Source organism: Ammospiza caudacuta, chromosome 11 (assembly GCF_027887145.1).
Source record: "Ammospiza caudacuta isolate bAmmCau1 chromosome 11, bAmmCau1.pri, whole genome shotgun sequence".
NCBI lineage: Eukaryota > Metazoa > Chordata > Aves > Passeriformes > Passerellidae > Ammospiza > Ammospiza caudacuta.
In genome coordinates, this window is record NC_080603.1 from 4,116,147 (window position 1) to 4,143,525 (window position 27,379).

The 27,379-nt window shown below is 43.4% G+C and overlaps 1 protein-coding gene across 2 annotated transcripts in view; it reads right to left on the reverse strand.

Annotated features, from left to right (window-relative positions):
* The window catches only part of LOC131562438 (glypican-5-like), a 369,647-nt gene that overhangs the window by 76,122 nt on the left and 266,146 nt on the right, over positions 1-27,379 (reverse strand). For both annotated transcript variants that reach the window (XM_058812169.1, XM_058812167.1), the window contains one exon: positions 22,750-22,900. In XM_058812169.1, coding sequence (XP_058668152.1) covers positions 22,750-22,900 — 151 coding nt within the window. The remainder of the gene's footprint in view (positions 1-22,749; positions 22,901-27,379) is intronic.

Genomic DNA, 27,379 nt, shown 5'->3' on the forward strand with positions numbered 1-27,379 from the left:
TACACAAAGTCTATATGGCCCTCTGCAGCACTCAGCTCATCCTCAGCTTCCAGCAGAAGTGCCAGATTGATGGGAAGCCCTGCATGACCAAGGTGCATCTCCATGGGAATCCACAGTGAGGGAAGAATCTGCCACAGGAGACAGAGAGCAGAACAGCTGGGGCTCAGTGACATGAGGGACAATCAGCTGATCAAACGGCAGTATTGGCCACAAGCACCTTGGGAGTTTTTGCCTTAAAACCCACCCCACTCAAACCCACTCTGTTTAATATGATCTTTCATCTTAAAATTTAAGGATAACTATAGTTAGAAAACATCAGTGCAGTAAAAGCTGTAACAACTCACTTAGATGAGTTGTACAACTCATTTAGATGGGTTGTACTAAAATGAGTGCTCTGTGTGAACCCTTCCCCAGGCCCCACACTCCCAGTGTCTTTTCCTGCTCCTATTAAAGGGACCTGAGCATTCTCTCCTCCACAAAGCTCTGAATATTGCATTTCCTCATCACTGCACACTTCCAAAGGAGCAGGACTGTACTTTGCAGTGTGGGTTTAACACACAGGACCCATGGGAGGTGTTCATGGCACTGCACAAACTCACAGTTTGGTGTCACTTGAGGGCCTCTGGAAGCACCAAGGAAAAAACATCACCCCAGCTGAACACCCAGAATAAGTGGGATATTGCTAAGAATGGAAAAAGGGATAGTAAATTAAATTCTAGGGACCAAGGAGTGTAAGGGAAGAATGTGAGATACCAAAAGGCAACCTGAGACTTGGTGACAGATGTGACAGCCCATGACACAGATGTTCTGCAGCTGGATTTGTTAAAAGAGAACAGTAAAGCAGCAGAGGAGCTACCTCACTGTTCACCATGTGGCTACACAGTCACATAGTGGCTTTGGGATTATTTGTGATTATGCCGGTGAATATGCACAACTGGAATGTCTTAGCAGGAAATGGATATGGAAATGGCCAAATGTCCCATGTTCTGCTTGGGAGAGGACTAAAAATCAGAAATGCACCATAAACAGCCATCCATGGTGATGTCTCTGATGGAAAACCACAACAGTCACAACTCCAGGTCTAACTGTGATTACACCAAAGTCTGTAACAAACCCTGGCTGAGGGCACAAGGTGTCTGTAGGGGAATAAGGGTGGAAACCCACAGGACTGATTTGTGCTCTGGCCTTCCAAAAATTTTAGAGCAAGAGGCAGACTGTATTGCTGAAGGCTTCTCTGGTACAAACCATGCCAGCAAGGGCCTGAAGGTATTTTCAGCAAACTGGGGAAAAGTGAATCAAATTTTCAGCACTGGACAATGAACATTTCAGCTCAAAGTAAGCAGCAGAGATTCTCCTCCTTCCAACCAGGCCTTAACTGCATTGATCCCTCAAAGAGAAGGCTGAGTGGTAATTTACATTTAAAAAGATACAGACACCATCCCATGAGTGAGAGGGTATTTAAGTTACAGGTTACTGTAAACAAGCCAGGTCAGGCCCAGGAGCTCTCCTGAGGATGGGATCCAGGCTTTGAGCAGTGCTCCAGGATATTAAACCAGGCAGAGATTACCCTGCTTTGGGCACATTTATTTTTAACTCTTCAACTTAACCCAGCAGTCACCTGTTGCAAAAACACTTGGGATGAGAGAGGCTGACTCCAGGATGATGCTCTGTAAATCACTCATGCTGGACTTGAACAGAATGAAGCCAGAAAATAGCTTTGCCCAGGTAAAAGGCAGGAGAAGAACACCCCAGTGCTGGGACAGCAGATAAGCTCGATGGAGAGAACCTGAATTAATTTTACTGTATTGCACAGGAGACTACCCAAGGGATGCTATTATACAACAGAATTATTCCTTATCTAATTTCTGCACACCCAGACGATTGTGTCCAGTGCCTGTAGACAATACATCTAGGTAGAATATTAGCACACTATCCAAGAAGCAGGCTGAAAGGTAGTACATTTTCACTAGGGCCATAATTCCACAAGAGAGTATATTTTTATGGAAAAATCCATTTTTCACTTTCACAGTGATGTTTAAGTATTGCAATACATTTTACAATAGTTTCCTCAACATTAAAAATACAACTTCAAATAATACAGAGCTATAAATGTGACACTTATGAATATGATGGCAAATGAAGCAGGGATGAGATCTTTAAGGTGGGTTGATATATTGGGCTGACATACCTGTAAATGCCAATTTTCTTTGGCTATTTTTTTCTCTTTCCTAGGCTTAATATTGCCAATTTCTTCTTGTTGGTATTTTAGAGAGGGGAGAAGAGAAGAAATGAGGGGCAGGATGTTGACGGTGTTCACAGGGGTCTGAGGATGAGGGAAGAGACGAGGATCTGACTCCATGTTTCAGAAGGCTTGATTTATTATTTTATTATATATATTACATTAAAACTACACTAAAAGAATAGAAGAAAGGATTTCATCAGAAGGCAGGCTAAGAATAGAATAAGAAGGAAGGAATAACAAAGGTTTGTGGTTCGGGCTCTCTGTCCGAGCTAGCTGGGCTGTGATTGACCGTTAATTACAAACATCCAACATGGGCTAATCAAAGATCCACCTGTTGCATTCCACAGCAGCAGATAACCATTGTTTACATTTTGTTCCTGATGGCTCCCAGCTTCTCAGGAGGAAAAATCCTAAGGAAAGGATTTTTCATAAAAAGATGTCTGTGACACGGGATGATACCAGTTGTTGCATCTGGCACTCGGGTGACAGTTTGAAAATGACTTTTAATTTAAAAAGTGTTGACTTTTAAAGTCAAGAGTAATCTGAGCCTGTAACACGCAGCTGGGAAAGCAAACAGACACGAGTTCAGCTGATAAGCACATGCTGAAGACTGGCAAAGGAGGACACTGCTGGGATCCCACATGATGCAGACACTCATCGTGGCTGGGGCTGTGTGTGAGCACATGTGCACCAGCAAGGCCTGACCCAGCCAGGCTGGCACAGAGCTTCAGCCCAGTGAGAGGCTCTGCTCAGAATGCCACCTGCTCAGAAAAGCAGTGGTTTGCAAGGATAATCTGATTTCTGATGTGCCATCAGCAGATACCACAGCACCCTGGCCAGCAGACTGACTGCAAACTTGCCTTAGAGTTACCAGTCAACAAAAACAGCCCCCAGTCCCTGTCCTTCACCTTTCTCCCTTCAGATCAGAGTGAGGGGCAGCAGAACCAGCCCCTGGCACACAACAGCTCTGCAGAGCAGGGAGCTGCATGGGCAGGCAGTGGGAAAATCCCTTGTGATCCCACTGCAACAGCAGGAAACCTGGTGTGGTGCAAGAGAAAGCTCAGAAGGAATAAAGGTTGTTCTTATCTGCTCTAGAGCCAACAATCAGCTGAAATCAGGCACAGGAATGGCCCTCGCAGTAAAGGAGAGAGATGGAAGCATTTGCAGTGGCTTTTCTGTGGGTTGGAGCCTCTGGAAGGCAAAGAGCCAGCCCTGCGCTTGCCCTCCCCACTCCCAGGCACTGCACAATGGTCAGATCAGCACTGTGTGCTCTCTCTACACCACTGAGATCTCATTTCTCCGCTCACCCAAAATCACAATCAAACCAAGAGAATGCCCCTAGGACTGCTCCTGTTGGCAAGCCAGAGTCCACAGGAGTGCAGGACTCCTGCCCTGATCAGCTGCTGCTGCCCTTGCTCCACATTTGGCCAGTCTGGCTGCAGCTGGAGCCAGCAGGGAGCTGGGAGAGGGATTTCCCTTGTGGATTCCAGGCTGCAGGAACTGGAATCTCTCAAGCTGAGAGAAAGGGGAAAAAAGAGATGATTAAGCAGATTCTAGTGACCAAGGAGTGTAAGGGCAGAATGTGAGATACCAAAAATCAACCTGAGACTGAGCCAGAGGAGCTGGGAGAGGGATTTCCCTTGCGGATTCCAGGCTGTAGAAACTGGAATTCCTCAAGCTGAGAGAAAGGATGGTGTCTGGAGGATGTTGGAAAGTTATTTCTGATAGGCACTGAAAGCTTGCAAAGAATTAGCAGAGAATTAGGCTGAAATGGAGTTATGGTGCTCAGATGGGTGTGACCAGGCTGCAGCACTTCCAGGAAGGAATGTTTAAGGGAGCCAAGCCATGGAGCTCAGCCTGGGCACAGCTGCAGGAAAGGCAACACTGGTAGCAGAGCCCAGGAAAGCAGGAGCTTGGAGAGGGACACCAAAGGGGGCTGGGACAGTGAGGAGCAGGGACAGCTGGCTCTGTGAGCCCCCAGAGCTGGGTGAGCAGCACTCTGGGGATACACTGAATATGTTTCTGTTCTGCCTAGAAAAATGCCAATACCTGAATCCAAAGGCATCGACAGCTTCTGAGGTAGTGCCAGAAAAGTAGGATTTAACTTTTTACCCACAAGCAATAGCAAGGGAATGTTAACAAAGAACAGAAATAGAAATATGAGTTCACAGCTCACAGCCACAAGAAAAACCTTGCCCTTTGCAGAGTTCAGCTGCTTCCCAAGCCCCAGCACTCTGTAACAAAGGCTGTCCTGGCTCCTTCCCTTGGCTCAGCCAGGAGAGCCTTCCTCCCATGTAACCTGTCCCAGGCATTCCCCTTGGGTCCCTCAAAGAAATTCACATTTTTCACTGCTGAGATCTTCAGACATGCTCATCTGACAAAAGCACCCAGAAATTTCAGATAAAAAGGAGATATTTTGAATACTGAGTGGATTCTTGCTATCTGTTGTGAAAATGGATCATTGTACTAAGTTTTCTGTGAGGAAAAATCTAAAAAAAAAAAACAAAACAAAAAAAAACTAGTGCCCCAAATCCTCAGGCTGAGACAGTGACCTCTGGAGAGGTCAGAAGAGATGAGATCTGAGAAAATGAAAACTATGCTGCTATCTATTCACATGGCACAATTAAGGTAGTTTGAGAAAATGCACAGAAATTTCAACACTTCTTGTAAGCCATTACACTTTAAAATCAAGGCTGTTCACAGATTTTCTTCTTTTAAAACCAAGCAATTTTTTTTAGAATTTCAGTAAAAGTCAGAATGTTTCATTTCTCAGTCATAATTGCTAATCAGGAAGATGTGATACAATCTGCTAAATCTCAAGAGTGCTAAGATATGAAGGGCCTTTAGCAGTGGTACAGGTAATTAAGTTTGTTATGATTTTCTATATATTCTGCAGCAGAAAATCTGATTGTTCTTTTGGCAAGGGGCCATGTCTGTTCATCTTCAAAGATGACCCGCTTTAAATTTTAAAATAAATATTATTTAAAGTTGAAGGTAATTTTGTTTTAATAGAGCACACAATACCAATGTACATTCTTCATTACATACAGCAATTATTTTTTTTGCTAATAAACCATTGCATTGAAAATTTGTCTGATATTTTTAATACACATTCAAAAGATGGAAACACTAAAGGCAGGTGATGTTAACTGAGATGACAGATCCTGTGGAGCTGTATTAACATTCTGCATACTAAGAGTCTGGAATTTTATGTCTGGCTGTCGTAAAGGGGAAGATTTGAGGGAGAGGCTTTGAAAAAGAGGAGAACTTAGCACAACTGTTTCCTAATTATTGGTATTTCTCAGCAATTTCCATGAGACATGATGAGAAACAATGACTGTGGGAGATCTCCAGGGATTTTGCTAGTTGACAGCAGAAGGGGAATGTTATTTTGGGAGGATCGTGGGGTTAGGGGCTCCCATTTCTCTGCACTGGAGGGAATAGAAACCCTGTGTGCCACTGCTTGGGAGTGTCCCTCATGGAATCAGACCTAAAAATGCCATGGGTGTTTGGTACCTCCAGCAGAGCTACTACAAACTCTCCTTAGAGTCAGCTCAAAGGTGATTTATTTCATTAAACAGATTTACACACGCCCTAGTGTTAACCCTTGATGTTTCAGCCAGTATTCCAAGTTCTGAGTGCCATTAATGCACACATGCTCCCACATCTGCTTCCAGCCAGCACAGCCAATTGGTTTTCCTCCTCCAGAAACTGTCTCAAGGGAAGCCCCCAAGAAAGCCCTAATCACAGGCACCTCACCACTTCCTGAGATTTACCCCCAAAACTGTTTGACAAGCTATTAGACTGAACTGAAAAAAAAAGAAAAAAAAAAAAAAAAAGATGAGTGCAACCATTTAGTTCCTTTACTGCACAGACAGCTGCTTTAGCAGCTAAATAAAACTGAAAGTATCTGACCAATTCTCATGTAGAGGCTTTGTTAATTTACAGGCACAATTTGGATTTCTGGAAAATGCTTCCTGTTGTCCATTTTGAAATGATACTTTTGCTTTGGTAAATTACATTACTGAAGTCTCCAACTCTAACAAATATGTTAAAAATAAGCCAAACTTGGTGCATGGCATTATTAATCATCAGTCATTTAACTTCATAATATTTGTGTATTTTTCCTAAAAAGCAATCACTTAAACCAAGGCAATAATCAAAATAAATTTATCTACATCCTGTAACAACCAGATTTCCTCAGCGCAGACAAACACATTTGCACTACCTTAGCCCAATGAAGAATTAAACAGAAGTATTAACGCAGCATTTTCAAGAAAAAGGTGTGAGCTTGCCAGGGATGCATCAATTATTACATTACCACCTACTGCTTGGGAGTTTAGCCATGCTGCTTTTGATGAAGGGCATTTTAAGGCATTAATGCTGGGCAATTTTCTCAAAATTCCTTTCAGGACAAATCTCCTTAAGCTCATAACACCTTAATGCTTTCCAAGAACAAAAGCCTTCCGTTCCACGAGAGCAGTGCTAATGCAGGGTGCATTTGTGAGGAGTGACTTGCACCAGACCCCAGGAGAGAACAGATTACAGCTGTGAGCTGCTGCTGCTGCTGCTGTGGGGGCAGCAAGGGAGGCCAGGCAGGCAGAGAGGGATCCCACTGATCTGCCATGGTCACACAGCTCTGCAAGGTGTGGCTCTGCCGTGGCCGCACAGCTCTGGCATGGCCACACAGCCTTGCCACAGCTACACAGCTCTGCCATGGTCACACAGCTTTGCCAGGTGTGGCTCTGCCCGATGTGACTCTCCCCGGTGGGACTCTGTCATGGTCACACAGCTCTGCCAACTGTAGCTCTCCCAGCTGTGGCTTTGCCAGGTGTGGCTCTGCCATGGCCACCCAGCTCTGCTATGGTCACACAGCCCTGCCATGGTCACACAGCCCTGCCAGGTGTGGCTCTGCCATGGTCACACAGCCCTGCCATGGTCACACAGCCCTGCCAGGTGTGGCTCTGCCATGGTCACCCAGCTCTGCCATGGTCACACAGCCCTGCCAGGTGTGGCTCTGCCATGGTCACACAGCTCTGCCATGGTCACACAGCCCTGCCAGGTGTGGCTCTGCCATGGTCACACAGCCCTGCCATGGTCACACAGCCCTGCCAGGTGTGGCTCTGCCATGGCCACACAGCTCTGCCTCTGCCAGATGTGATTCTACCATGGCCACACAGCTCTGCCAGCTGTGGCTTTTCCAGCTGTGGCTCTGCCAGGTGTGGTACTGCCACGGCCATCGATCTCTGCCAGCTGTGGCTCTGCCATAGCCACATAGCCCTGCCATGGCCACACAGGTCTGCCAGCTGTGGCTCTCTCAGGTGTGGCTCTGCCACGGCCACACAGCCCTGCCTGGTCATACAGCTCTGCCAGGTGTGACTCTGCCATGACCACACAGCTCTGCCTCTACCAGGTGTGATTCTACCATGGCCACACAGCTCTGCCAGCTGTGGCTTTGCCAGGTGGGACTCTGCCATGGTCACACAGCTCTGCCAGGGGTGGCTCTGCTATGGCCACACACTGCCATAGCCACCCAGCTCTGCCATGGTCACACAGCCCTGCCAGCTGTGGCTCTGCCAGCTGTGGCTCTGCCATGCCCACCCAGCTCCACAGGCACTGCCAGGGCTCAGTGTGGCCCTGCAGATGAGAATCCCAAAGAGGAGACTGGCATGGGAATGGAAATCCTTCTGTCTCAGAAAGGGATTTATGAGCACGTCCCAAATCCCAGGAATCACTGACATGTGTGACACGGGTGAAGTGGAAAGAGCAGAGGACCTGAACGCTCACCAGGGCAGGATTTTTGACTATTTACCTTCTCAACTTGCTGGCATTTACCCTGCAGCTGTGACCACTGGGGGAAAGGATCATTGCAAAAATTTAACCTTAAGGCTCTTCCAGGGGAGCACAGCAAACACAGAGAAGTTACTGCACCAAAAACCAAGGCACCTGTCTGCTAAACAGGGCAAAGAACCCTTGAGTAAAGAGACACCTGTGCCAGTGTTCAAGCCTTCTTTGTAACAGGAGGGAACAAATAAAGAAGGATCTCTATTTTATAATAGGCTTCTGCTTTTAAAAAATTCCATTATTAAGGTGTATGATCCATAAATCCATCTAAAAAGAATGTACATTACAGAAAGGGATGGTGTTTGATTATGTAAGTGGTGGTGGATTACATTGCACTCCAGTGTCAGCAGAACATAAAGGACTGGAAAACAATGATTTGATTTTTAACCAGATGCGGAGAATTTGTCCATGGTTAGTCAGAAGCATTGTACTTTACATAAATGCCTCACAAATGGTGACACAGTAATTACAGCAGCAGAAAATGGCCACTATCTGTCTGCTCTGCACTTTACAGACTAAATAGAGATTTCATGCATAATGAATACACTTGTGTTAGCCCAATTCACTTTTTCAATATTATCTTATAAGGTGAGAATAACATAAAGTTGAAATCGTTACTCAAGTGTTACATCTATTATATCACGAGTTACATTTTTAATAAAATGCAACTTTACTTGAAGCACACATAATGTTTGCATAATCTGTGGAAGAAAATTGGCACTCTAGGAATTTATAATTTGCTTATTTCTTATAAAGCCTTTTGATGTATCCTGCAGATTGATAGGGTTTCAGTGTATTTATACAGATAGAAAAATATTTTCTGTGGTTGGTTATTTGCTCCTTTGAATAGACTTCTTTACAGTTTGCAATGCATTTTCATACAGTTTGCAAAAATAAGTTTATGATTTATCTGTAGTTAAAAAAAATTCATTTCAAATCTTCTTTGATACAACACACTTCCAATTTTTGTTGTGACGCAGATTATGCAAATGTGCTCGACAAAGAGGATGCAAAGTGATTTTAAAGCAGAAGTTCAGCTGACAGTGCCCAGGCTGCTGGGGGAACTCAAAAGGATTGGGGGTTTTCAGCCCCACAGATGGACATTGATTTCTTGGGGCTTTTCTTGGATTAATGGGGAGGCTCCCACTGGGCATTTCCCAGTGATGCATTTGGGTGTGATTGCCAAATGAAGCACTGCTGTGTCCCCATTAGTGTCACACATCTTCTTCATCTACTGACAAGCTGTCAAGGACATGCTAACATGTCAGGACTCTGGAACGTGATTAAAGTGATTTTTTTTTTTTTTTTTATAAAGCTCTTTTCAGTTCATGATATCCATGTGGAGTTAATGTTGAGGCTTAAGGCAGCTTGGAGACAGCCAAGCTTCCTTCCTACTCAAGAGTGGAGGATGCACATGCAGCAGAATGCCTGGAGCAGGGCAGAACCACACAGGGATGGAGAATTCCCAGAGGAACCTCACATGCTGCTCACCAGGGCAGGAATCCCCTCTCAGCACCCAGGGACCTGAGCAGGGAACACTGTGTGATGGTGTTCACAGGGGTTCTTGGATGAGGGAAGGGACGAGAATGTTGACTCCATGTTTCAGAAGGCTTGATTTATTATTTTATGATATATATACATTAAAACTATACTAAAAGAATAGAAGAAAAAGTTCTCATCAGAAGGCTAGCTAAGAATAGAAAGAATGATAACAAAGGCAGCTGTCCCAGACTCTCTGTCCAAGCCAGCTGACTGTGATTGGCCATTAATTAGAAACAACCACATCAGACCAATCCCAGATGCACCTGTTGCATTCCACAGCAGCAGATAACCATTGTTTACATTTTGTTCCTGAGGCCTCCCAGCTTCTCAGGAGGAAAAATCCTAAGGAAAGGATTTTTCATAAAAGATGTCTGCGACAACACTGCTCTATGAAAATCTGCATTCCCAGCCCCACAGGATCAGGAGGCCATGGGGAACAACACACAGCAGTGGCTGTGGCCTGGAGAGAGAGAGGAGGGAGTTCTTCCATGGGCAGCCACTGAAACTGTGGAGGCAATGACTGGACTGCAAGTGATGCCTTAGGATTTCAGCTTTCATATTTTTCAGATCCTGTACTGCATCACTGCATCACTCTAAACTCTCTATTAAAGTGTTATTTAACTGTCTTCACATTTTGGTCAGACAAAACAATTCCTCTGGGCCTGAGATCCAAGGACACCCCCCAGCCTCAGGCCCCGAAAAGTACAAACAAAAGTGAATTGGGGAAACAAACTGGGGGTAAATGACTTCAGTAGCTGAAGCTGTAATTGGATGATTAACCCCTGATATGTAAATGGAGCAAACTTGTAATTGTCTGAAAAACTGGTGCCCATTGTCCAGCTTGGGTGTAGCCTCTGGGAGGCTGTGACTGCCCAAGGTGCGGCTGTTGAAGGGCTTTAATAAATCCCCACTTTATTCTCTGAACCTTGTCTGGCCTCTGCTCTAGGGAGCCATCCCAAGGCATCACAGGAGGAGAGGTTGCTGAGCAGCTGTCTGGCTCTCTTACAGGGCAATGCCATATTCCACCTTGTCTGAAGGGAAAACACAAAACCATGTGATAGTGCCAGCCACAGAACTGCTCTGCAGCTACCAGAAAAGCCTCCAAATGTGAGGCTTTGAGTGTGACACAGCCTCATGGCTCTGCTGATGCTCAGGGCTTTTCTTCTGCTTTGGGAAAGCAAAACCCAGGCAGCACCTGGATGCATCCATGCTCCTGTGCAGCCCTTGGAGGGCTGGAATGAAATCTGCAGGGACAGTGGTTGGAGAGGCAGGGATAAGGCAAAGGATAAGGCAAAGAACTTCCAAGAAAAATCCCCTAAGGTCCATGGAATGAACACAAGTGCAGCAGGTAGTGGCCAGACTGCTGGAACACAGAGATTTTTCTCACACCAAGGACTCAACAAAAGGAATGATGTTCCCATGGCTTTAATAAAAAATTTGGAGCTCCATGAAGAGAGAAAGAGAAAAACTTACTTCCAGTGAACATGAGTAGTTGGTCATTTTCAAATATTGTAATTTTTTAATGCATGAATATAACACGAATATTTCAATCCCCAGGACTGTTCTGCAAGTACTTTTTATGATAAGTGATAAAATCTTCCTGCTTGGATGCAATTGTACTAAACTCCTGTAATGGATTCCCTGCTTGAACTTGCAGTGGAGCTGTATCCCAGATTTGGGGCTGCATCTCACTTTTGAGAGGATATTTTATTATCAATAGCTGAGTTTCAAAAGGGGCCATGACCTGTGTAAATTAGATAAATCAGGATATCAAAAGAAGACAGTGCCACAGTTGTTTAACCTGAAGTAATGGAATTTCTGTGCTGTGGCACAGGCCAAGCTCTCTGCTTCAGGTCACCATGGGCAGCATCTTTGCAGCAGCCTTAGGGTTCCCACCCTGGGCAGGAGGGAGAAGGGCAGCAGAACCCAACCCTTTGTTTGTTGGCTCAAACTGGTGTCTCATCAAGTCAAAAGCAAAATCCCCACTGATAATTACTGGGTCAGAATCAGCCCAAACTCCCCCATCTTGTTTTTTTCTGGCCTTTATATTCTTTCTTGTGAATTTTAGAATGTAATGCCTTTAAATCAAGAACTTTCTGGCTAAAAATATCAAGCTTGCTATACATTATTATTATCTTAAAAGCTATATATTATTTGCAGGGGGTAAAATATTCCAGCTTGAATCAATATTTTTCCTTTTGTGTTCAAAACCTACAAAAAATATCCCCTGAAATTAACATTCTTCCAATTGCATATGTACAACAAATGTTTCCATTTTTCAAAATGAAACCTTTTCGATAGAGAAACAAATTTGTGGGTTTTTAAACAGGAAGAAAACTGCTTTTCCCCCATCAGCTCTGCTGTTTTTCTATTGTGTAAGAGATTTATCCTGATGGAGTGTAGCCCAGGGCAGTGTGCTTGCCCCTCCACGTTCAGGTTACTGCAAATGTTCTTTGTGCTGTTGGAGCAGTGTCCTGTGTGTGCTGCAGCTCCATACATATTTAACCAGGCTGTTGCTTTACAAGCACATGTTCAAAAGATTTTATCTAATCAAATTTTAAATAGGAAATTACTTGTCTGACTTCACATCAGAGAGCCATTCCTTCCCCTGCTGCTCCAGATTGGGTTATTAGGACTTCACTACCAAATGGTCAGCAGTGTGGCTGAATCACCACTCTTAATTCTGGCCTATAAATATCAGATGATGATTTATTAGCAGGCACTTGCAATGCTGCAGGAGCAAATTCTCTTTAATCTCTTTAATTTGGAGAGCAATGGCAAATAGTTTGGAAAGCTGAGAATTTCCAAGGTTCTCTGCGCAAGTAACAGTTCTATCAGCTGATTGCAGTGTCTCCCTCCACTTTCTGGTGATCCCAAGAGGTTTTCATGCCCACACTGACCCAGTCCTGCTTCTCTCTGTGAATTAACTGCTAACTGTGGGCAGCAATTCCATGGTAAGTGGGCTAAAGCTGTGGTGGTGAGAATATTCAATGACTTTCACAAGTAAATTGAATAAACACTGAAGGAGTAGTTGTTCCCTTGTGTGCTACCTGCCTCACCACTGTCCAACATTCCCACCTCACCTGGTGAGAGTTTATGGTCTGCACAGTGACAGAAATGGTACTGCATGTTCAAAAGTTGGAGTTTGCTCCCCAGAATATCCACTTACAGCTTTCAGCTCTTCCAAAATGCTCATTCTGTTTCTCCCAAAGGACACCAGACCAGTGTGTCTCACCCTTTTTGGGCAATGGAGCTGCCCAGGAAGGTTGCTGGTGCAAGGGAGGTTTGGTTGTGCAGATCACACCAGGATCAAGAATGTGCATCATTTCAGAAAGCACTAAAGCAGGAAATGGACTTGAATAATCTCACTGAAGTGAAGACTGATCTGCAAACTTAACAGGATTGTTTATTTAGAAGATGAACAAACTAATGTGTCACAAGATACCTCAAGAGATTTAAAAAAAAAACCCAAACCAAAACCATTTTCTTAATTTCAAAACACCTTTTTGTCATATTCAAAGTTTGGTTGGTTCTTTTTGTTTTTTTTTTTTTTTTTATTTCAGAAATAGTTCAAATTTGGCTTGACAATCTATTAGGTATTCAGAGAAGAACAAGCACAATAGGGAGATTAAAGAAGACAACCTAAAGAATGTCAGATAATCTGTCTAAATCTTAAAAGACAGGAAGACAAGGAAAGAAAACATTTTCTGATTGTGATATTTAGGAGCCTGAACTAGAAATAGAATGCAATTTAGAAAAATAAAAGCTTCTGATACAAGTAAACATGAGGGGCAATTACTGGAGGCAAATAGAGGAAACCAGACTAACAGCAGTGTTAGAAGTGCTGTAGGATCTTGAATCAAGCTGAGTTTTCCATCACTGAGAACTGTGACCCTCAGTCATCCATAATTTAGGGACTTCACCCTGTTTGTACACATTGAGGCTCCACACTTCAGCACCTCATATAAACCCTAAAAGGTTTCTAACTTCCCTCTTTTGCAAGTTAAATCCAGTTCCTGAGTTTGGGGCTACTGGGTGATGTTCCAGCCCAACACATCCTAACAGGCCTCTGAAAGGTGTCAGCTGTCCTGTCCAAACTGGAGATCTCAGGGAAATATTACTTGGCTGCTTTCAGGATCAAACGACAGAAATAAACACTCCTAGAAACCAGCAGGCAGGAGACACTGTGGGATAAACCAGATGCAAAATCACCTGCTGAGGAATAATGTGCTTAATCTTGGAACACTTTTCAGGGAAGGTATTTAAGTACATGCAAGATCATCAGCTGGCTTAAGTTATTTTAAAGTACCTTGATCTCAAGGCAGGCAGATCCAGCCCTATAAATTCTTGATCCTGTTGATATGTCACATACTTTAGCCTGAAGTTCTGTTCTTTTTGTAGTAAATCGAGTCTAGAGCACAGAGCAGTTGTGCTGTGCTCTCTGTTACTGTAAAACTAAACTGTGCTTGCTTTCAGGCTATTGTTTTGATCCTAAATTTCTCAGCTGAGACATTCTGATGGCGTATCTGCTGGCTTCAGGCACAACAGAACTCTTTTAAGGAGTGTTATTTTACCTTAAAATGGACAATCAAGGAATAGAAAACCTCCAAATGTGCACCTGGTGTGCTCAAGGCAGCTTGTCCCTGAAAGCAAAGACAAAGCACCCCCAAGAAACACTGGTTCAAAGGGGGGAGGGAGGGAAAACAAACCAGAGCAGTTCTTTTCCTCCTCTATAAGAACAGCAGCTGCTTAGGCCTTCCTTCTGAACCATAAAACAAGGGAAGGTGTCAGCAGGGAAAAACAGAAAGTGTATTTTCATTTGTCAGTAACCTTCAGTTCTATTTCCACTGCCAAGCAGCTGCACCACCTGCCTTGCACTTGTTGTGTGCAATGAGAGATGACAGAGGGCTTCTCAAAGCCTTTAGGTTGCAGTAATTCATAACCTTACCTCAATTAACCTGGCAGAATTTACCTTTGGAAGAAACAAGGGCTTGATTTTAGTATCTTCCTTCCTTGCAGAAAGGTGAGGAGGGAAGGTGGCAGAGGTGTAGCACAAGGAGCAGAAACAATGTCCCTGTGACCTGGCTCTGGCAAGGTTAAGTGTTCTTCCCTTGTGTGGCACCAAAACCAACTGGCAGGTGAACATCTGCCTTGGGCTTGCAAGATTGTTTTGAGAATTTATAATCTAATGGCATGGATATTTTAAAGGGAGATTCTGTGGTGTTTGTGAGGTCCCCAGGATGAGGTGAGAGATGAGAATCTGACTCCATGTTCTCAGAAGGCCGATTTATTATTTTATGATATTATATTAAAAGAATACTATACTAAAACTATACTAAAAAAGAGAAAGGATACATCAGAAGGCTTAACAATAATTAATAATAAAAAATCATGACTGCTTCCAGAGTCCTGACACAGCTGGACTGTGATTGGTCATTAATTAAAAATAATTCACATGAAACCAATCAAACATTCACCTGTTGGATAAACAATCTCCAGACCACATTCCAAAGCAGCAAAACACAGGAGAAGCAATCAGATAATTATTATTTACAGTTTTCTCTGAGGCTTCTCAACCTCCCAGGAGAAGAAATCCTGGCAAAGGGATTTTTCAGAAAATATCATGGTGACAAGCTTCCATTAAACAATATGAGTTATCTGTTTTGGAGCAATCTGAAGGACCTTTCACTGTTAACTCCTCTTCATTAATTTTGGCTTTATGATGTTTTGGGGACAGATTGCCTCAGCCTTCACATTTACCCTATCACTGTGTGGCATGACCAAGATATTGGAGCTCTCAGGTGCATTCTTGTGAGAAGGATGCAAACCACACACTTCATGAAAGCTCCATGTGAAGGATTGGTTTTATCCTCCACCTGTGAGCTCTGGGTGCCAGCCTGCTCCTGCAAATGACATTCCCAGAAAAAAGCACCACAACTGTGGGGTCAAAGTATCCACCTGCAGAGTGCTCCCACAGCCTGAATCAAAATGTCCTGCTTCATGTGTTTAGCAGTGTAATTTTTCTTAGAAACCTCTCTTTCTCATATTTTAGCCATCAAACACCAAGGTGCTTCTTTCTGTTCATGCTCTTTGTGGTTTGACTGTGATCCTATTTAGGATCATTCAGCTTTGTGTCACTTGTGTTTAAAAGAATTCCTTTTCATTAATACCTGTGAGAAATGCTGCTGAGTGGGAACTCACTGGAAAATGAGATCAATGAGTTTTCAGTTTAGGGCTGTTTTCAAAACCCATCTCAGAAATAGATATACACATGGAATTACTCCTGTGGAAAGTAACCAGATAAAATACTGCTGACAAGGGCAGTGAAAACTGTTCTGCTGTAAGAAGTGTGTTCAAGGGACAGAGATTACTGGTAATATTTTTAGTAGGAAGTTGGTAAAAGCTCATTACCCTCCAGTGATTTCCAATGCAGTCCCTGATGGCTGCTTATTCAGAACTACTGCAAACACCTGAGCCCCAAATATCTTTATCCTGATCTCTCCAATGTTTAATTTCCTCCTACAGAACATGCATTGGAAGGCTTAGGGTACCTTAAGCAACTAAAATGCTTTATCTTTTAATTTTGTCTAAATGCTGCTAGGATGATCAGAAATGTGCTGCAATTTACATTTCTCTGGTGAAATGGTAGAACTGCATTTCCCCAGTTACCATTTTGCCTCTTTGAAGGCACCAGAGATAGCACCAAAGCTGTGCAGAGAGTCACAGAGCTGGCACACAGTCTGTTGTTCCTCCAGCTACTGCTCTGCTCAGCATTAGGAGGAATTCCTGCAGGGGATGTGTTTATCTGCTCGTGCAGAAAGTCATTTCTACAACTTGGCAAAAACTCCTGTCTTGAGTGGATCTAAGCAGGAGCCCTGGTGTGCTGGGAACTCTCACCTCAGGTCTGGGAGTGGGAATCTGAAGGAACTGAGATCCCATTCCTTTACACCTCAAAATGTCACATCAGTGCTGAGGCTGAAGAAGGCTGAGGAATGATTCTAAGATTCTTGTGTTCATTTCAGTTAAAATTATACTAAACGAAAAAAATAATGTACTCCTGTCTTGGCAGATTATAAAATAGATTTACCCAGGGGACAGAGATGAGAAAACCTCCTTCTATCTCTCACTTTTATTTTCTCTCTTCTTCCCTCCCTTTGCAACACTCTCCTCCCTTCTCTGAAGCCCCTCAGCACAGAGCAGAGCCTGCAGGAAATGCCACTGCCACCCAGAGAATGCCTCAGCCAGGTGCATCCAGGAGGGAATGGTGGGACACCACTGTGACATCAAAGTCACTCATCTCAGGACCCTCCCCAAGTTCAAATAAATAATCAAAAACCTGTATTTTTTATTGGATTATTTCAGTTTCTCTGGTTTTCTCTGCTCTCATGTCTCTTCCCAAACTGTACCCTAAAACAGAAGCCACAGCCAGAAATTTGCCAGCTGTGGAACCACCACTCACTGTCCCCCAGACATGCTGAAGACCCTGGCAGGGTTTGCTTCTGCTCCTCTTGACAGAGGCTCATGTCTCTCTACCACCCCAAATGGCAAGCATAAGGTGGAGTTTTCCTGAAAATCAAACTTCTCTAAGGGTTTAACATGTTACTGTGCTGTTCTGAGGACAGAATGAGGCATTTATGCTGAGGGCAATCTAGGAATTTATAGGCTTTCTAAAAACAGAGTTGGAAATAAAATGTCTTGAGCAACAAAGGATGTAGAAAAATGGCACTGCAAGGCAGCAGGATGGGGAGGAGGTGTGATGGAGAGGTTTCTCTAGGCAGAAGATAGCAGAGACTGAAAATGCAGCAGTTCTGTGAGCCAGGATCATCTGTGAGGACGTGTGGCAATGAGAAGCTGACGAGCATGGCTTACTGCCAGCAGATATTATGATCTCAGAATATTGATGTTTTGTACTAATAATTACAAAATCAGCAGCTGTACAACTGCGTATTTGGATAAATACAAGTGTAAGTGCAGCCTGTGACACGGGGAATGGAAATGAAGGATGATTAAAACGACAGGTCACACAGTAATACTGATGCCAAGAAAAGACTGACAAGCTGGGAGAATGATAACATAATAAAGCATTAAAGAATCTTGATATTCAAAAGGAAAAAACTGATAATGGAAACATTCATAAGCAGTCAGAGAAACACATTAACTTTCCATTGCTCTTGAGAGCAGATACAGATCAGAGAGAAGACAGTAAGAAAAAAGAAAATTTACTTGTCTGCACTTGTAAAGGCATATTGGGGCAAAAATGCATCTTTCTCATAAGCCCTAAATAACAAATCTACAAGAGGATAATCTCTTCAGATACTCTGAAAGATAAGCAGAAAGCTGGGGATTGTCTACACAGCCAAAAAGAATGCCAAGAGTTGGAATCATGTCATCTGAATGTTCCAAGTAGATTTGCTGTAGGTTCCCACCCAGGCAATGATCTGTGACAGTAAGGCAGGATGTTCAGCTGGGATGTCCAAAGTGTGGAAGTTCTCGTTCAAGGGAGGGAGCTTCATGAAGGAATTAGGAAGAAGTACAGAATAAAATTGTTCCTGGGATTAGGTAAGCATTTGGCAAAAATCACAGTAATAAAACACATTTAGGCTACAGTCATGGTCAAAGTCTGGCTGGGATGTCCCAGGATGTGTTTTTATTGAATGCCTGCACTGACAGACATGATTTGAATTATTGTAAAAATCTGCTGTGCCTGAGGCTCAGACACTTGTTATTCCATGGACATCCTCTGCTTTTGGGATGGGGACACAGCAGAAGCCCAGCTCTGTGTGGAACAAGGCAGTGAGCCAGGCCAAAGGAAAGCTCCATATTTCCATTTCCAAACAATCTCAAGTTTCAAGGCATGTCAGAAAGAGTGGGATTAACACCTGTCCCACCTGAGGGCTGAGCTTTTTGAGCCACACACAGATTCTGACCTCAGAGAGGTGAATCTGAAGGTCAAGTACACCACACATTTGGGGTTATCTCTTCTGTTCAAGGATGGACTAAGCTGTATTTTCCTTCACCAAAGGACAGCTCCACTCCCTGGGATTTTGCACAATGTTGCCTCAGGCTCCTCAAGACAGAATGGGATGAATTTCTGCCTTGCACAGGCTGTGTGGAAGATCCAGCCTCAGACACAGGGATCCAGGAACACCTGGGTGTCCCTGCATGCAGGTGTGCTCATGAACTCGTGCCCACAGTGGTGTCAGCACAACCTTGGCACCACAGCGCTCCACAACCTCCACACAGCCGCCTTTGGCCTTGCTCTAAACACATGTTTAATCCTTCCTGTGGCCTAAACATTTCCTCTACCTTTGTACAGGAGTGAATCACTGATGATTTCCCTGAACTGACCCCTAATGTTGGCTGTCATTGCTTGGATGGGGCCCCATCACAACACAGAGCTGGGAACTGGAATTCCTGGCACAAGCTTCCTTCCCACTTTTTACCAAACATTTTTCTCCTCTGAAAAGGAAGTAGCAGAGGCAGGGCCCAATGTGAACTTGTTGCTGCTCTCTTTTCACAAGCAGCAGCACTCTCATTTCTCTCCTTCAATCCTGCAGGGCACTGAGCACTCCCTGCTCTCTCCAGCATCCCCACCTTCGTGTAAGGGCTAAAGAACAAGGACTGACACCAGTGAACTCACACTGTGATCAGAACTGGTTCTGTGAGCAGGCTGGGCTCAGCAAAGCTCAGCCAAAGGTGCTGCTTTGCCCTTCTGCCTAGAAACCTGCAGGACTGCAGCAGGGCAAACCACAGAGCAACTTCCCCATCCACGCTCCAGATTTATATGGCTGGCTTTCCTCTTCTTAAATCTCTCCCAACAGAGCTTTGTTCCAAGATGATTCACAGATGTTGTCATTAAAAAGTTGGGACTTGCCAACAAATAACACATGGGCCTGCTTGAGAAACTGCTGTTCCCACAGCTTTCCCCAGGAAGAGATGCTCAGGGTAATTGGTAAGGCCTGTGAGAACAGCACAGTATAAAGCATCTTCCACCATCCATAATACTTGAAGAGAATCCTGGTTTCCTGAGAATTTATCTTGTTCATTTAAAAATCACATGGATAAACACACATGATAGAGAATAGATAATTAAGCCCATTATCATGAAAGAAGTGTTGATCTTTTCAGGTAATAGTGAATGGCTCAAGCAAAGATTTATTTGCAACAAAGAGAAAAAAAATCCCAGCACTAGCTAATAGACAGCCATGTACCTTAATTATAGACATAAAATAAAATGAATAATTGATTTGCAGACATGAGTCTCAAAGGCCAGAAGGTGACAAACAAAAGGACAGGACTGTACTGTCCATTGCAGGATGAGCCGAACTACAGAGAGAGCAAACCCCAACCAAAAGGGAATAAAAACCAACAGAGGGAAAAGGGTGTTACAGTGACCTGGCTGGAATCTTGTGCTCACCCAGGACAGGCTGAAATCCAAAACCCAGGAGAGCACAGCCCTCTGTTAGCAACGTGGGGAGTCAGCAGGGAATCCTCTCTGGGGAGATCTTTACCGATAGCTATGAACAGAAATGTTTCATGATGGTCACCCATATATTGATGAAATTCTTGGTCACTTAGCAGTAAGGAAAAGCTTTTTTTTTTTTTTTTTCAGGGAGGTGGAAAGAAATGAGCATTCAGTAGGTTTTCAAATACTAAAAGCAATCTCAGTCTTTTGCAATGCTCTCAACACACAGAGCAGTAAATATAATTTTCATATAGTTTTGAATAAATGACAGATGTAGTACATATTTACTACATTCTCAATTCTGCAATTTAGAGGCTGACATTAAAATATTTTCCTCTGTTTTTCATGGGCCTGTTGTTACAAGCATGGCTGCTTTGCCAGAAAATTTGTGTTTGGAGAGGCTTTTATTCCTTTTTCATTCCTTTTGTCCTGCTGGGTGACTCTGTGCTCCACCGTGCCCCAAAGAGCTTGGTGGCATCTCACAGCTCTCCTTGTGTCTCAGCCACACCTGTGAGGACATTCCCACTGGCTTTACCATCCTTCAAACCAGGGCTCCAGTTGGGATTTGCCTTTAGAGCCAGTTCACCACTCAGTTTCCAGGCAAGCAGGGAACAGGCAATGCTGCCATATTCCACTTCCACAAAACAATGAGTAGATGGACTGGAGGAGTTTAAAGCTCAGGAAATACAAGTTCACAGGCTGTACAACTGCCAACATCATCTCCCAGACATGCAGCAAGGGGAAATTCAACTAATCTGATGTTTGTTTTTCTTTAACATTCTATTAAAGCAAAGCAGCTCCATAATGAGATTACTGCATTTTATCTCTTAATTGTATCCAGATATGGAAAAGAGATTTACTGCTAGTGGCTTGTATACAGTACAATATTTTAAAGCTAATTATGATAGAGCATTACTATTGTCACACAATGAAATACTTATTCTTCTGTTATGAATCAATACCATTTTCTAAAATTTATTCTAACTACCTTTTTAATTGGATATACACCCTGCTAAATTCTGAAACAGACAGTTATATAAATATAATTCTTTTAAATCCAGGATGATATCAGCATAAAATATTTTAATTAAATAGATTGCAAAAAAAGGAGAAAAAGTAACATTAAGTAGTTTGCCATTATTAAAGCCAGCTGAAAGTCAAGTCTTGAGCACATTCAAGATTTTATTTTTTAACTCTGCCATTATCCATGGAAGCATGGATACACATCCTCCCCAAAGGGTGAATTAATAGTTTCGTTGTTCATTGAAGACTACCAAGCACCTGGCTTTTGTTTCTATTGCTCCACACAGAGAGGAAATCATATTACAGTATTTATCTTCCTAAATCCCCAGGGCCTAAAGCCTCTAAAAGTCTTTTCTTTGCTTATGGATGAAATACAGTAAACAATTAAAAAGTTAGGCAAAGAGTTTTAAAAAAAACATTGTATCCAAGTTCCTTTGTTCAAAAATACTGGTGAGTAGATGGTGAAAACCTCTGCTTGATCTGTCAGTTGTAATTACTTAATGATTTTTAAAAACAGTGTCCCTGTGTGATGACACCCTGATCACACTGGCCATCAGTGCAAACTAAAATTCAAGTATTTATAAGCTGGTACTGCAATTAACACTTTGCACACATTCCAAAGTACACCTTTAAGCTTGGTTTTCCTGAACAAATATTCACATCAGGGACAGCTGAAGTTTTGACCACAAGCTGATCACAGCATATCTGCAAATCTTACCTGAGTATGAGACACCTCCTCCCCCTCTCCACTCAGGGCAAAGGGACAAGGAAAAGGCATTTGTTGATCTCAGCAGAATCAAGCAGCAGTTTAAACCTACCTGAGCTCCAGCCATCTCAATGGGCATTGTTTTCAGCACTGTCATACCTGTATTTCATGGGTTTACACATCCAACCCACATTATATTTGCACTATGGTAAATTAAACCAGTCACATTTTGGTGAGGTAAAATGAATCAGAACTTAGAGATGAGGTAAATCAATAATATCATGTATTTAGAAACATCTTACTTTTTTATTAAGTTGCTGAAAGAATTTAACTACATATCATATTGCCAGTATGTTGGTGGAAGTTTTAGATATTGAAGCTGATTCTACACTTGATGACATATTATCCAAGTAATTTAATGAATAAATATTGCAGAATGCAATATCTGAGACTGTCAAGAAATTTCATTTAACCAGCAGCTCACCACGAAGGAAAAACCCCACAGTATTCCTTATGGTTTTTCTTCAAGAATATATACATTGGGTCATCCTTCAGTATGATTTTGCAATAAATAAATGTTTATATGTTAACACTTAGCATACTCTATAAGGTCATCAATTGTCTATTTATCTGAAGGGCCCACATTATGCAGGAAGGCTCTTCAGCATTCCTTTGATTCAAATTTCACTGCAGACATTATTCACTCTACATTTAAGTCTTTTATCTGCATGCCAAGTGTTAAATTATATTGGGTTACTGTCTGTATCATTCTATTTTTACTGCAGCCCTTCACAGATTAAGATTCCAATCCTTTGAATTTAGTAGGATTTTGACAGCAATTCAAGCTCTGTAAGTCTTAGCTCTGTCCACCTAATTGTGACACAGGGATTTCTAAGCTCTCCAAGTGCCTAGAGAAGCTGTGTTTACCTGCTGTGTGCATCCTGTCCCCGGATCCTTGGCAGCCATCCTCATCATCACAGTCCCCACTCGACTCCATCTCCTCACTCCTTCCAGCCCCACTGCCAGCATCCCGGAGTCCCCATCTCTCCAGCTTCAGCTTGGCCTTCTCAGCATCCAGCTGAAATGGAAGAAGTGACAAAGCAACCATGGTCAGAGCATTCACACAGCTCCTACCCCTGGCACCCATCTGGCTTATTCAGCAACAAACACTTTCTCAGGAACTTTCAAGAGCAGCTCCTCAAGCTGGAGGCTGTTTCTGGCAATTCAAATATTCTGGAATAACACACTATGCAACCAAATGTTCTGCACTGTAGATGACCAGGGGCACTTATCAACCTTTTAATTGAAAATATCACATCTACCAATAGCACCCCAGGGAGTGCTGTTCCTGCAGCTGGGGAGTCTTTGCTTCTTTTCTGCCAGGATCAGGATTAAATGTGTGAGATGGAATTTCGTGTTGGGATTCAGATGTTTATTAGTTCTTATCTATGTTACAGTCTCACAAACTCTGAGTTCTACAGCACTTCACTCTAACAAACTAAAATGGAGTCCTAGCTCTCTTTCTCTACAAGGCCTTTTAAGGATAAAGTGTCTAATTAAGAAATTACACCAAAATTATTTTTACTTTTAACCCAATAACCAACCACCTGTGCCCAGAATGGGAATTTTTTATCCAATTACACAAAACCAACCAAACCCATGGAGAAGATGAAGAAGAAGGAGCAGCATATGCCCTAAAACATCCATCTTGCTTTATATATATATTACTATATTCTAAACCCTTAAACTCTAATTATTAATTAATTATTAATTATGATTTGCAGAGACATATTAAAAAAAATTATTACGCATTTCTATTCAAACTCCACAGCCACAATCCCAGTTCTGCCATTCCATTTTGGAAGCTTCTCCACGGTCTCAGGTCAATGCAGTGTTCTCCTGGGGGTCAGTGCCTGGCAGCACAGAAAGCCTGAAATTCTCAGCATCCAGGGTTCCAACACACAGCTTTTCCTTTGCCAAGCTCAGTCTGGGGAACACTTGTTAAGGATGGTACAATCTGCCAGCTGTCCAAGTATTTGTTTTGAGGGATTTACAGCTGAAGACCATGACAAACTTCACAGCTGAGGGCATTTGCTACTTTTCATGATGGGTTTGGTCACTTGGAAACCTTGCCCCTGTACATGATTTTTAAGATGTCTGTTCCAACTGCAAGTTGTTCATTAGAATGTTTCCAGGACTGAGCACAGAATAAGAAAACCTTTTCTAAAATAAATGTAAATCTATCAAACCAGGTCATGCTTGCTCTAACAATATATTTACCCCCCAACACTCAGCTTTTTGATGTTTAGATAACTCCTTCTCCTGCTGTCACCCTGAACAGCTGCCTACTAGTAGCACTGTGGAAATAAATGATTTTCAGCTCTCTGGTAGTTCCAAAAGATGAAAAATCCCATTTCCTTGGGAGTGAATCTAAACCCAGCCTGTGCATGTCACACCAAGAACAGCACTACCTGGAGGAAAGGAAAAAAAAAAAACAAAGCTAAGACAGAGGCTTAGACTAATAAATTGTGTTATAAGGCAAATATTCATCAAGCAAGGATGGTCCAGGAGAACCTCCACACCTGAGGAGCACTGACCAGATGGGAAAAACTGCTCTCAAAGCCTCTGCAGTGCTGCCAGACTGGATCTACCCAATACCCTTCAGCACAAGATTCTTCCTCCCAAAGTACTCCAGATCCATTTCAGGATCTGCTTCATCCCAGAGGACTGATTATTCTTGGTACTGAGCAAAATGTACTTTGAAATGTAACACTTTGGAGATTCACACAGTACAAAGGAGCACTTCTGGGAGCTGGGGGGTGAACTGGAGCACAGGGCTAATACAGCTGTATTAAGTGGGCTGAAAGGATGGTGATGGATGCAGCAGTTTCTCTGCAGTGGGAAGTTTTGTGTCATAGTCTCCTTCTTCTTCAGGTGCTGGAGCTGCCATCCTCCACTCTGGGGCTGCCAAACGCTTGGAGCAGAGATCTGGTTCTGTGGAACAACAGATGCCAACTTCTACAAGGCAGAAGTCAGGAAATTCTGCACCCGCTCCCTGCAGAGCTCAGTTTGCTCCTTCTGAAGACACAAATAACTGCACAGGGCACTGGGAAGATCAGCAAGTGGGAGGAGAGGGTATGGACTCGAGTGGGGAAGCACGTTGAGCACTCTCTAATTGTTACTGCATGTCTGGTTTTTATAAACAAGTTGCTTAATGCTGAGCCTTGGTATTCACAGCCATGAAAACCCATGTGACAGCAATACAAAACAACATTTTTGTTAAACAATTGGAAACTTTTGCCTATGAAGGAGAAAGATAGCTCAGTTCTTTCACAAATTTATTGTGTCCTGGTCATATTAGAAAAGCCTCATCCATTCTTAGTTATAATTCTTCAGAATGAAAAGAAATGGCTAAGTGGCAAACAGAACAGACACAGAATTTAATAAAGGCTTTTAATGACTGTTTGCAAGTCAGAGCAGAAATGTTTACTGCCTGTTAAGGCACTCCTCCTCTGCAAAGATCTGATTTCATTCATTGCCCATGGCTCAGATCCTGACCTCTGCTCAAAACAAGCAGTACTTGAACCAAATGGGCCTCAGCTGCAAGGAGGAAGCTGAGCTCTCCAGCATGGTGCACTGCAGCATTTCTGGGTTCTGGTGCCTTCACTGCAGCAAGAGAGGAGCTGGAGCTCAGATCTGCATCTCCTCTGTACCTCTGAATGTGCATCCCGCCCTTCCTTGGCTTGTCAGCAGAGAGGGGCCACCAAATGACCCAGAGCCCTGATTTCCAGGTTCCCCATGACCACATCAGCTCAGGTGTGACCCACCTTTTCACCTTGGATACCTTTTCCCAGCCTCTTCACAACAGGGCTTTTATGTCCTGTGGCTATCACTCACCTAGAATGATGGACCAGAGCCTGACTGTGCATCACTAAAGCTTTATCTATACATAAACTCATTCCAGGAGATGGGACAGTGCAGCCCCTTCAGTGAAGAGCTCCAGACACACCAAGCATCCCTGTTGAGAAGGCAATGTGCCCATTTCTCCATGACTTGTGACCCAGCATCCTTCTCTTTTCCGCATTCTGAAGGCACAGCTGTCCTTTGGCTACTGCCACAGGACTCCAGTGAGATCAGTGTCTCAGGGCAATAGCAAAGCTTATGGCAGCATGTCCCAGTCTCTTTTTTTTTTCCACAGAATAACAGAAACCTGTCTCAAAGGCCTGAGACTGCAGCCTGGAGGTGTTTAACAAAGCCTGGACACAGCACTCAGTGCCATGGTTTGGTTGGTGAGGAGGTGTTAGGGCACAGGTTGGAGTAGATGCCCTTAAAGGTCTTTTCCAACGTAGACCGTTCTGTGGTTCTGTGAAAATAGCACTGACTGCATCAGGATGGACTGGGATGGTGGAGCTTTAGAAGACCAGAATGGAAGACATTAATAATAATTTTTGACTCTCTGGTCCCAGTTGTTGGGTGTGGGCAGGGAATACCTGCTGTGCTTGGTGGCTGTGGGACTGCAAGGTCCCTGTAGAGGAGCTGCAGCTCACCTGAAGGTTCAGGTCATCTTCAGAGACAGCCTGGCAGACACAGATCTGTTAGAAACCTTGAACAACTCTCCAGGCTGCTGCCACCAAGCACAAATCCTCCTGCTTCCCCAGATGGCCGTGGGGAGAAGCAGAGTGGCCTTGCCCTATTTAACACAGGGGGAGCAGAGATGGGAGTCAGATGTGGCATTTCTAGCACTGTTTAAGAGCCACTTTTAAAAAACACCTTATTTTGGTGGCTCTTTCCCTGCCAGCTGACAAATGATGCCATCCAGCCACTCGGGTAACTCTGCACAGCAGCTCCTGCCTGGCAGTGCCCTGTCCTGGTGCTCAGAATTGATGCCTTGGTTAAATAATTCTGGGCCCTGGAGCTTGTGCCTTTACCTTCACAAAACACAAGATTCCAGGGTATACTGGAATCCTAACAGCTTAAAAATTAAGTCTTTAAGTTTTTGTGAAAGACTTTTTTTCCCTTTTGAAAAGGTTATATAAATAGATCAATAAGATTTGTACAGTCCAACTGGAAACTGACTCAAATCAGGAATTTTCCCAACTGCAATAAGCCTTGGATCAGGTTCATAAACCTCTGAAGGGTTTCTGAGAAGCTCTATACTGCTTCTGTGGGGAGGTTTTAGTGTCTGTATCTGACTCAGCTGAAAGGCAAAAATCACATATTACTATTCAGCTCTGAGTCAGACACAGATGACTCTGCTGCATGGATTTTATTTATTCCAGCAAAGGTCCCAACCTTAAGTGACATGAAAAAAACCCCAAGTTCTGCTGACATAAGGTTTTCTGGAGAAGAAAGAAATCATATGAGAGTGGCTCCTGTCTTTCTCCCCTATTAATACTTCATGATGTAGCACACACATTCCCAGTCACATAAAAGAGTCCTTCAGACTTCAGAGGCTTCAAAGAGAGAACCCCTGAGCCCTCCACAATGACTCTAACCCTAAGGCTCCCTCTGAACACAGGTGTGGCAGAATACAAATTCATTATCGTGGTTTTTCATG